We start from the raw sequence: 12,353 nt of genomic DNA, 5'->3' as shown, positions 1-12,353 counted from the left end.
AAGGTCTCTAGACATCTGCGTGGGTGTTTTATCTATTTGGGTCATCTTTACTTTTCAGGGTAAAGGGTCCCAAAATATGCTGACTTTGCCTTAGCTTAACATACAGGGTTTTGGCCTGTAGGTCTCTTGCATTACAGCCAAACTTGTTTTTAATATAAATTGTGACAGACCCAGACCAGTGGGGTACAGGAATCTGGTAGAAGGCAAATATACTGGTCACTGAATGAGTAGTTTTCTGTTCCCTGAGTGACCAGCGCAGGGGCTGTACTAGAGTAATCAGGAACCTGCTAGAACCAGTTAAGGTAGGCAGGCTAATTAGGACACCTGGAGTCAAGAAGAAGCTGCTAGAATCAATTAAGGCAGGCTAATCAGGGCACCTTGGTTTTAAAAGGAGCTCACTTCAGTTTGTGGTGTGAGTGTGAGGAGCTGGGAGCAAGAGGCGCAAGGCGCTGAGAGGGAGAGGGTGTGCTGCTGGACAACTGAGGAGCACAAGTGTTATCAGACACCAGGAGGAAGGTCCTGTGGTGAGAATAAGGAAGGTGTTTGGAGGAGGCCATGGGGAAGTAGCCCAGGGAGTTGTAGCTGTCATGCAGCTGTTACAGGAGGCACTATAGACAGCTGCAGTCCACAGGGCCCTGGGCTGGAACCCGGAGTAGAGGGTGGGCCCGGGTTCCCCCTCCAAACCTCCCAATTGACCTAGACTGTGGGTTCTTCCAAAGGGGAAGGTCTCTGGGCTGTTCCCCAACCCACATGGTGAATCTCTGAGGCAAGAAAATCCGCCAATAAGTGCAGGACCCACCAAGATAGAGGAGGAACTTTGTCACAAAATCTATAAACCTATTACATCAAATACTCCAATTTATAAGAAAAGATATATCTATGCAAGCAATCAGATTAATCCTTAGGGCTACACACCCATGAAATTAATAGGCAGCAGGTTTAAAACAAACATAAGGAAATATTTCTTCACACAATGTACAGTTAACCTGTGGAACTCATTGCCAGGGGATATTGTGAAGGCCAAAAGTATAACAGGATTCAAAAAAGAACTAGATAAGTTCATGGAGAATAGGTCCATCAATGGCTACTAGCCAATATGGTCAGGGATGCAACCCCACGCTCTGGGTGTCCCTAAACTTGTAACTGCCAGAAGCTGGAACTGGATGATGGGATGGATCACACGATAATTGCCTGGTACTGTTCTTTTCCTCTGGGGCACCTGGCATTGGTCGCTGTCGGAAGACAGCATTCTGGGCTAGATGGACCATTGGTCTGACCCACTATGGCAGTAGATCTCAAACTGTGGGTCAGGACCCCGAAGTGTGTCATGAGCCAATTTTAATGGGGTTACTAGGGCTGGCTTAGACTCGCTGGGGGCCGGGGCTGAAGCCCGAGCCCTACCGCCTGGGGCTGGGCTGAAGCCGAAGTCTGAGGGCTTCAGCCCTGGACATTGGGGCTCAGAGTACAGGCCCCCTACCTGGGATTGAAGCCCTTGGGCTTTGCCCCCTCCCCTCCCCCAGGGCAGTGGGGCTTGGGTGGGCTCAGACTTTAGTCCCGCCTCCTGGGGTTGTGTAGTAATTTAGTTGTGAGAAGGGGGTGGCAGTGCAATGAAGTTTGAGAACGCTTGCACTATGGCCATTCTTATGCTCCTATGTCCTTCTGTTTACATGACTCAACCTAGGAGTAAGATCCAGGATCTGTCTTTCCAGCACTGACTTGTTGTATGCTCTTCGGCAAGTCTCTTAACCACCGTATGCCTTGATTTCCTGGTCAGTTCAAAGGCGATAGCAATATTTCCCTGCCACCCAAAAGTGGGGTTATCATTGGCTAGTTTGTGCACTTTTAACAATGAAAAGTGTAATGAATATAAGTGTTGTTTTGTTTTCCTCATTACTAGCTGACAATAGAGTAGCCTTCCTCTCCTGACCGAGTGTTTTTATAGGCTGATTTCACTTTTGTGGTGCAATTAAAAATATTGCAGTTAGTCACAGCTCTCCTCTGAGCAGGTTTCTCGAACTGGCTTGTAAAGGTTACTGAAGCCACTGAACTTTCACAGCCCCCTAGTGAGGTGCCAAGAGATAACGGCAGATATTAATGCTGCTGGGTTGGATTTTAGATTACAGACTGGTAGCATTAAAACTAAGTCATCATTCAGCTGGTGCTGTCCCAGTGACCTTGAATTGCAGCTTGTCTGAAACTGGTACTGCACACGTTTACAAAAATGTCAGACAAACAAACAAAAACTTTAGTTGTATAAGGTTGCATCCTAGAAACCAAAAAAATTACACCACAAAAACACCAGATATCCGTATACAGTTAAAAAACAAACAAACAAACAAACAAAAACCCCAAGCATCAAAAAAAGAATGAAGTGCTTTATAAGTAAAAAAACTGGTCAACTGCACTTCAGTCTACTGTATATAGACAATTAAATTGGCAATCAGCTACAAACTACTACCTGGACCAAAATAAACTATCATTTAATTTAAATTTAGCTACTGTGTAAAAGCAACAGTTTTATTGCTGTACTGTATTATTGCTGTACTACATTTACAATGTGCATAACTTTACTAAACTGTTCAACCAACCCACAGGCAAAAATCAACAAACAAATGGCAGCAAACAACATGCAAGCCCCCCCCCCCCCCCCCCCCCCCCCCCAAAAAAAAAACCCTAATAAAAAAAATTTAGTTACATAGTAACTACAAATTAGGTAAACAATTTCCCTGGTAGTCGCAGTCACACTTTGAGATCAGTGACACTGCATCCTAAATAAAGCACGTTATTCAAAACAATCTTGTTTAGTGTCTGGGTACCAACACTAAATCCTAACCCAGTGATATTTAATAGAGTAGTTACTGTCCATTCAGTAGGTTATCTAAAAAGCAGCATCCATAAAAAAACAACTAAATCTATCTCAGCTACTGGGTTATCACAAAGCCATGCAACCAAGAAAACAAAAAAGCCATTCCTGTTTCCTGCCCAATAACGTTTACCCGAAGGTAATCAGCAGTAAGAGTAACCTAGAACATGACTGAACAGCACAGCACAGTAACTAATTACAAAACCTTTATATAAAAAGGCCTCGTTTGTAATGTCACTACTCCACATTTCTGGTTTACTTCTCATATACACGGCCCTGTGAAACAGACTGTAATAATGCCTATCTCAATATTTAAAAACACAGTAATACAGGTGGTAACTAATTGCCCTAATTAAAAAAATGTTGCTATCTCCAGTACCACAAGGGCCAAACTACACCACCCAGACTAGAAAAAAATTGTTATGCTTAAATATAAAGTGCTGTCATATGTACACATACATGCTATACATATATACCCATATATAACATACAAATATATACACCATATCCATTTTATCCATACATATTAATTATCTAGAAGTGTCCCCAAAGCTCAATCACAAAACTACATTCCTCAGTCCTGGTCATGGGCCTAACATTCCCAGGCCCACCATAAAAAACTAAACACAATTAAAAAATAAAATCTGTCCGTCAATCATACGAGGGAATGTGCAAACTAAGGGACAGATGGGGCATAAATGGCAAAGTAAAGTAACCACATAACAGTGTTTAGCCCGTTGGGTCATCTTCAGCCCATGCATTATGCTTTTCCGGGATGATGGGTAAACATCTTCCCCATAAAAAGACAAAAAGTGGGGGAATGTAGCAGGAAGAGAGCCTGAGACATGAACCCTTGTATCAGAGGCCTGGTATGAGGCCTGGGCTAAAGTAGCAGTCAAAACTTTGCTGATATAAAGCAAAATCAGGCTGTGAGCTAGAGGCAGGCCCTGCTTACAGAATCTGGCAAGAACAGGACTGATATTGCAAAAACACACATTCCTAAGAGGTGCTGGGCACAAAGCACTCGCACAAACACCAGAAGAGTGGTACCAGAACACCTTGATACCAACACACTTCCTAAAGATAACAGGAGCACGCTGACCCCATCCTAAAGATAAGGTCAGGATGACACTGTGATGGATAAAGATGTACAAGGTGATGGGGTGTAACCAGCTACATCAGAGGGTGTCAACTAACGACGTCCGGGGGCAGTACGTAACTTTTTGTATTGATGTATAAAATGGAGCCTCAAAGAGAGTGTCTCTGTCTAGTCTAGAGGGGAGCGGAAAGTCCCGCTGTTCACTGAGCTGGTCCATTGTTATGGGCATACATATATTAATGGTCCGGTAGAGTCTGCGGGATCCTAGTACCGTGCTGTCGACAATAAACATGGCAGGGTGCCTTTGTATCTTAACGGTTCACTTGAGGTGTGCTGTGCCAGCTGTCTGTGCAGAGCTGGGACAGCACACTGGGATAACACACACATGCAGCCGAACATCTGACCACACCATCCTGCCATGCCAAATGCCATGCCTGATCCTGGAGGGACTCAGCACCTTGTAGGGTCAAGCACCATCAGGTGGGACTTTAACCAGGGATGCTATAATGATTATCCAGCTGTCTATCAGGTGCTGAAGTCCTTGGATGTGCTTTCCAGGTCTCCAGCCACAAGAGGGTGCTAGACCGTTATGCTCACGCACCACTTTCACTTTCTATTTATATCAAAATATAATCCATGTTCCTTTAAACTTCCCTCTGCTGAGCGATTTGCTACAATGAGTATGACAAACTAGGAGAGAAGTGTTGGCATTACAGTGCTTGAGGTTATGCAGCTACATGGTCCGGCATAGGGTACAAGGTAGCCGTTCTAGAGCCTTTAGAAAGATGCAATGGTTATTTAATGTATTTTATGTTTAAACTGCTCCCTGTTTCTATATAAGACATTCTGTTAACATTTTATTTGCACACAGAATTACCACACGTAAACGTGCACTGACCTTTGCACACTGCCAGGTTTTATTACGTGTAGAGCAAGTAACTTGGATCCTACCAGGAGCTGAGTCCCCTCAACTTCCATTGACTTCACTGTGAGTTAGAGGGCACTTGGCCCTTTGCAGGATCAGGGCCAGGGTATGCAGTTACCAGCATGCATGTGAGAATGCTTATTTGCATGCACAGATACAGAAACTGCACATGCAGCTAGGTGTGCATGTCCAAAGGTCTCAGTCAGGTTGAGGCCATCTCTGGTTTTTTTCTGTTTTGTCAGTGGTCCCCCAGAGAAGAAGATGGGGATCAAGTGTTCCAATACAGCTGAAGTGCACTTTGATAACGTGAAGGTGCCAGCAGAAAATCTGCTTGGGGAGCTCGGAAAAGGCTTCCTGGTCGCCGTGACCATACTGAACAACGGGCGCTTTGGGATGGCCTCTGCCCTGTCAGGCACCATGCGTGGAGTGATCGTCAAAGCTGTACGTTCTTGTTCTTTACACAGGAGTAGATAGTGCGGAAGGTTTGTGCAGGGCAATTGAAAATGGGCTGTCCAGCTGTCCCACATGTTAGCAGAGCGTAGTCAGTGAGACGCAGTGCTCATTTATTCTGTGAGACACCCCCGTGGTGGATCGGCTCTGGGAAACTCATATTACATGTACATCCAGAGAGAGAGACAGGAGCTGATGCTGGAAGAGCTAACAGGTCGAAGATCTGCATTTAGTCAGTGTTTAATTTTAAGCATGTGTGTGGTCCTGATGGCTTCAGTGGGATTCTCCACATGCTTGTAAGACTTGTCCAGATTTGGGACCTTAGCTTACTTAGCTGCATATGTTTTAGACAGAAATTCTTCTTGTTCTCTCTGTGTAATGGGATGAGATTGGGCTAAGGGCTCAGGCTCTGGGACTGGAGTTAAGTTGATGGCTGAGCTTACAAGATCCTTTGAATTAACTTGGTGGCATTTCTGATTGGATGTAATGTGATACCTTTGGAAGGCTGTATCTAATTGATTGCAAAATGTCAGAAATTTTTCTAGGCATCCTGGGCAGAACCCTATTGATTTTGGAAATTGGAAAACCCGAAAGGGGGAAATGGAATATACACAGAGTCCCTGGCATGGGGGAGTGAATGGGAGGGTTGCAGTGAGTCCCTGAACTAGAGGGGGTAGGAGGGTGGCACACAGGGATCTTGTGGGGATGGGAGAGATGCCGGGGTGTGCAGCAAGCTCGGCCAACACCAGCTACATAGGGCGCGACCTCTTAGTATAGATATTTCGACTCGATTTTGTTTAAAATTGAAATATGTGGCCAAATCCTGCAGCTCGGACACAGACAAAATTCCACTTGTCTGCGTTACATTAGCTTCTTGCTGTGATCACGGGATCTTGTGTAACACCAGGTTGATCATGCCGCTAATCGTAAGCAGTTTGGAGACAAGATCAGCAACTATGGGGCTATTCAGGAGAAGATTGCACGGATGGCCATGCTGCACTATGTTACAGAGGTGAGAAATTCTTCTCGATTGCAGGCTCAAGACCATGGTCAACAGCTCCATTGCACAGGCACAGCAGGACTTACAGGGTAAAGCTTGTCTGTTCAGGAGACAGGGCGTTCTGGGGGGCTGGTCCCAGACTCTGGAATGAACTCCACCATGGCCTAAGAACCATCCCAAACCTCCCCCCTCCCTTCTCAAGCCCCAGGCACATTATCTGACCTGCCTTCTCTGATATAAACACAGAGCAGTGTTGTCATAAATAAACACAACGAAAAAACAAAACAGTCCACTGCACACCCAGGTCTCCCCCTGGGGACTGGATGAGAGATAGTGACCCACACTTGATTTTAGATGTTGTTTAATGCATGAGTGGTTGGCACTCAGATACTACGGTGATGCAGATGGTATAAAAATCTATATCAAATAGAACAGATTTTACCTGCTGCCATCTCAGTTTGTGCTGGTGTCCTGTCTCATAGGCTGAGCTGGCAGGCGGGGTTGGCTCAGTGTTTGGATGAGACTTCCAGGTGTTGGCAAATAACTGGGCAGCCCTTATTTCTCTGGGCTTGATTCTGTGCTTGCCTACACTGCTGTAAAGTGGGAGTCATGCCATAAAGACTCTGGCATAAAGCTGGCGTGAAACCCATGTGCATTTGGGAAGAATCAGGCCCTCTGACTCTGAGCCAGTGTCCCAGAGTGGTATTGGGAGCACTGTGCTGAGTTTTGGCAATGTTCCCATAGACCGGTTCATAGGACTGGGGCTGTGTAACCCCAGCACCCTGGCCAAATTCCAGCTTGAGTAATTCCACGTTGCCTGCAGCTCTGGCCCTTTAAAATTCCTCCTGTCCGGCAGGTTGAAAGCAGCCTTGGGTTTACAAAAAACAAGCAACCCCAATCCTCCCAAAAACACAAACAAAACACCCCTTTCCTCTCCCACCCTGACCAAAAGCCAGCCAACCAATCCAGGAACTCACAATTCCAGGGAATTCACCCTGCAGGAGAGGAGGCACTTCAGTGGGCAAGGACTGTATCTCTCTCTCTCTCCAGTATCACCTGGAACATGCATATTGCATTTTCCCCTAATTGTTGTGGCCTTTTGCTGAGCTGGCAGGAGCTGTGTGCCCCCCCGGGCAGTTGTGTGCCAGCCTTGGGTGCAGCAGGCTGCAGGTTACTAGCAGCAGTCTCTGTTGTGAGCTGGTTTAAGAAGCCAGCAGAGATCCACTGACGACTGTGAGTAAATGAAAGCCAGTGGCGCTCTGCTGGTTTTCAGCTGCTGAAGAGCAGCCCAGGTGGTATTGCAGCAGTGCCCAGCTGCCCAGGCAGGATCTGGTCCCCGTGAGCATGGTGCTGTCTGAGCACTTGGGAAGGCCTGCCCCAGCATTTACAGTCTAATTGGAAATAAGGTAGAACAAATGAGTGTAATATCCCGCTTCCTGCACATGCCACCACATCTTCCTGCCCCTCAGCCTGCCCTTCACTGGCTGCCTGGCTTCTCGTGTGCAGGGCAGGGAATTGGGCTGAGGGGGGATGGAAGGAGGAGAGGGTAGTGCCCTTATGAATCAGGTCAGAATGGGCCTTATGCCTGCAGGGGACAGCATGGAAAGGATAGAATTGGAGATGGGACCTCTGATGGGCGGTGCCCGCTGCAGAAGAGAAGGAGAGGATGGAGCTGAGCCAAGCCAGGCCCTCCATACAGCATACCCCGGGGCATGGGATGGTGTCTTGGGCACATACACTGTGTAACCAAAGGCAAATGGCTGGTTTCCCTTCAGTCGATGGCCTACGTGGTGAGCGCCAACATGGACATGAAGGTGCCCGATTACAAGCTCGAAGCTTCAATCAGCAAGATTTTTGCCTCAGTAAGTGTGTTTGATTCCCAGCGCGAGATGTCTCTGCGAGGAGGGGTCAGAGCAAGTGTGGCCTGTCAGTGTTGGGCTCATGCTGCCCCGTGGCTGAGCAGTAGCAGGTATCAGGGCTTTGTCACGTCGGTGTCCCACTGGAAGGGAAAGGTGTGCTGCAGAGGCAAGGTATTCTCTCCTCGCAGGTGGCACTGCACCCCAGAGATTGCACCCTCAGGAACCCCAGCTGAGGCATCAACCCTGGAGCCAGAGAGCAGCTCCCTCCCGGACTGCGATCGGCCTCTCCTGCTTCCAGCAGGTGGCCTGTTCCTGTCCCGCCCTTCTCCTGGAAGATCCCTCCGCCCCAAACCACCCGGTTCTCACTGCTGGGCATGGACAATGCAAAGGGAATCTGCTCAGGCAGGTGTGACTAAGCAGTGTCCACTGGAGCTGGCTTCCCTACAAGTCTCTCTCCAGACCAGGCTGTTTCCCGCAGCATTGCCTGCGTTGACTTCCCGGCTGCTGCCGCAGTGCCGTGCTGTAGCAGCCCTTGTGGAGTCAGCAGCAGAACCTAGCAATTCAGGGCCTGCAGTTCTTCGCTGAGTGATTGCATGTGGCCAGGCCACATCAGGTGTCTGCACACCCAGTGTGCTGAAGCTGGAGAACTTTTTCCCTGAGTGGTACCTGTCAGGGTGGCATATGCGACCGCTGCACGCTCATGCTACCAGCTGATGGTATAAAGGGGCAGAGCCACCCCGACCCCCCTTCAGTTCTTCCTCACCACCCATGGTCGGTTGGGGCGCGTGTGTGCCTGCTTGCACAATCTTCCCTTTTCCTCTGAGAGAAGTCTGTAAAGTGATGTAAATAGTTCGGCTGTTGGTTAGATAATGGCTCATTTCAGTCCATTTTCTGTTGGGTTTTCAGACTTGTAGTTAGGCCTGTCCACACGTGGTGCTGGGGCATGTTGAGTTCCCCGGGTGTTAAACAACGTTCTGGCTGTAATAGGTCTCTGTCTGTCCGTGACCCTCATGACTGGTGGCTGAAGGGTTTGGGGGAGGGCCACGTTCAGGGCAGGTGCCTGATTTGTAGGGGGTTCAAAATTAGGACCAAACCATTTCAGGAGGTGAGACTTTGTTGTGTTTTGATGCAAGCTGACTTGTGTCCTCCCTCCAAGCCCTGCTGCTTGGCACATAGTCCCTGGGCTCTACTCCATCATGGGGTGACCGCCAGACGTCTCCGTTATCCCTCCTCAGAGAGGTTCAGAAGGGAGGCATTGTTCTCCCTCCCCAGGACCCGACAAGAAGCTGAATCCTGTGACCCACATGCCTCTAAGCCTAACAGATCTTCCTCATCAGGGAGCTCTTTGACTCTGGTACCATCCTCTGTACTATTGGGACCAACTTCTTGGCCTGGGCTATCTGTATCATCTGCACGCCAGCACACGGCTACACATGTCATCCTCGACACCCACAACAGCCTGTATGCAGTAGCTAGAGACTTGCTTTGGTCATTGGTAGGAGCTACTTCTTCACAAGCTCCGGAACTGTCTACATCATCAGTGACGTACCATTCGATTCCGGCTTCAGTGCGGCAAACGTCGGTACCTACGATGAGCAGCTGCAACTCAAACACTTGGTACTCTCCCAGGGTCAGCCACCCTGCTGTCCCACTACTGCCACATCCAGCCACAAGTCCCAGTCACCTGCCCCACGGAGTACTGTGTCTCCAAGGAATCTTATGCATCCCAGTCCTATTATAGGAGATCTCATAATTCTCTATCCTCCTTGCAGTGATCCAGATCTTGGTACTGGGGCTCTCTCAGGGCAGGTCTAGAGACAAGAGGCCATGGGCTACTTTTCACTGGGGCACCAGGACTTATCTGTGGGCCCTCTGGAACCCGTGGAGCACGCCATCCACTTTCCATACTTCTCCGGGACCTCACTTGTCTAAGTCACCTCTGAGACAAGGAGAAATGTCTGGAGAAATGTCTTACATACTTCAGGACCTGGTAGAGTAGCTCTACTGATTAATTAAGCCATCCTGGAGCCTACAGAAATTATATGGCAAACACCAGGATCGCTTCCTCCCACTGCCCAGAGAACAGATACCAAGTGCCATTCCAAGGTCATGAACATTTCTATTCGCACTCTACCCTGGGCTCGATGGTGGCTGCAGTCAATGAGAAATCACGCCAAGGTCATGCCAAATCCACCTCAAAATGATGACTCCAAAAAACTCTTTCACTGCAAAATCTTTTTGGAAGAAACCTTTATGCAATGTCAGGGTTACAGGTCAGGAGAATAAATTACCAGGCTCTCCTGGCCAGATACAGTTTCCCAGTCTTTGGTAACAGGGCTAACTTTATTGACAAACTGCCAGAAGAGGTTAGACAGGAATATTGAGCCATGATTAACAAGGGTTTTCTGGTAGCCAGATTTTCCCATCAAGCCATCTTGAATAGGCTGAGGCTAGAGTGATGGCATCTGTGCCTATGATGTGATGCTCTTCGTGGCTGCAAGCATCTGGGATTCCAGCGGAGATCCAACCGACAACTGAGGATCTCCTGTTTAAGGGCCCTAATTTGTTTACAGGGAAAGCCAATGAAGCGCTGCATTCCCTAAAAGATTCTAGGGCAGCCCTTAGATCGCTGGGAAGGAACCTTCAGGCACTTTCCTCCTCAGACAACCCAGTGGTACCATTTTACCCTCAGAGGCAGCCTGAGGAAGCAGAGATGAAATAAATTCCACAGGACAAGGCCACCTCCTCCTCCATCTGCTTTGACTTCATCAAGACAGTGTTCGACCTCTCAGCAGCCTGTTGGACTTCTTAGTCGAGGCCAGAGTACCACTGCATCTGGATCTCATCTCTCTTATCACTCCCTTTGGCAGCAGGTTATCCCATTTCCTAGCTGATTGGACCCATATTTCAGTCAGTCGCTGGATACCAAGCACAGTGGAACTAGGATATTCCCTGCAGTTTGTCTCTATTCCCCCTACCTAGCCAGGGTATCTAGATACCCAGCCCCAGTCCCTTTTCAGGGGCCAATCTCACAAGACTTTTCTTATCCAAGAAATACCATCTGGTTTACAATTGGGAGCCAGAGAGGTCCCTCCTCAACACTGGGGGAAGGGATTCTATTCCCATTCCTTCTGAGAGAAGACTCAAACCTATTTTGCACCTGCAAAACCTAAACAAATACATAAAGAGATAAAATTTCCCCATGTAAGTGTAGCCTCTGTTATCCATCTCTAGATCCCAATGACTGGTTTGCCGCTCTCGACTTGACTGATTTCCACACAGCCATCCACCAGAGCCGCAGGAGGAAGGTTCATCGTGGCCAACATTATTATCCGTTCACTGTCCTGCCTTTCAGTCCATCTTCAGCCCTGTGAGTCTTTTCAAAGTGCATGGCCCTGGCGACAGCACATCTCAGAAAGCCAGATGTCCAGGAATTCCTGTACCTGGATGACTGGTTAATTCAGGGACATCAACGAGATCCAGGGTGGCTTTCGTTCTGACAAGGATAAGTGAGTACTCAGCCCTGTGCAGAAAATCAGGCCTATTGGGGCAGATCTAGACTCGACTTCAGCAAGAGCACCCTTGTGCCTGGCCAGAGTCCAAGCAATACAGGACCTCTGTGCAGACCTCAAAGCCCATCCTTGCACAACAGGAAGGAATTGCCTGAGACTTCTGGGGCACAGGGCAGCTTGCACATACGTGACTCAGCATGGCAGCCTTTGCATCACAGAGGCGTGCACGGTGGGTGAAGTCACTCTACTGACCATCTCGTCATCCATTGGACATGCTGACTCGCATACCTGCAAGCATCTTGTCATCCCTAGATTGGTGGGTGGACCCTGCCAATGTATGCAAAGGATTTCCTTTCTCCTCGACTCTGTCCTCCACGACATTGGTCACAAATGCTTCATCCCTGGGGTGGGGATCCTACCTAGGAGACCGTCAGACTCAGGGTCTTTGGTCAGATCAAGAACTCAGTCGTGGGGGTACCAGAAATAGATGTCTTGGTTATCATCTGAACAGGAAGTGTCACCTGTTTTGTTCCAGAGCAGGTCACAGCCCAGGATCTATATCAGATGATTTCCTGCTGTCATGGAAGGACAAGCTACTATATGCCTTTAATCCCGTCCCTCTGATTCCAAGAGTGTTATGCAAAC

At 48.2% G+C, this 12,353-nt stretch overlaps 1 protein-coding gene across 3 annotated transcripts in view; it reads left to right on the top strand.

Moving 5' to 3' along the window:
* The window catches only part of ACADVL (acyl-CoA dehydrogenase very long chain), a 41,272-nt gene that overhangs the window by 15,065 nt on the left and 13,854 nt on the right, over window positions 1–12,353 (top strand). For all 3 annotated transcript variants that reach the window (XM_034782336.1, XM_034782335.1, XM_034782337.1), the window contains 3 exons: window positions 5,130–5,328; window positions 6,245–6,349; window positions 8,113–8,199. In XM_034782336.1, coding sequence (XP_034638227.1) covers window positions 5,130–5,328; window positions 6,245–6,349; window positions 8,113–8,199 — 391 coding nt within the window. The remainder of the gene's footprint in view (window positions 1–5,129; window positions 5,329–6,244; window positions 6,350–8,112; window positions 8,200–12,353) is intronic.

This window comes from Trachemys scripta, chromosome 9 (assembly GCF_013100865.1).
Source record: "Trachemys scripta elegans isolate TJP31775 chromosome 9, CAS_Tse_1.0, whole genome shotgun sequence".
Taxonomy (NCBI): domain Eukaryota; kingdom Metazoa; phylum Chordata; order Testudines; family Emydidae; genus Trachemys; species Trachemys scripta.
The sequence above is the reverse complement of the archived record's forward strand: the minus strand, read 5'-3'. Positions and strand labels throughout refer to the sequence as shown.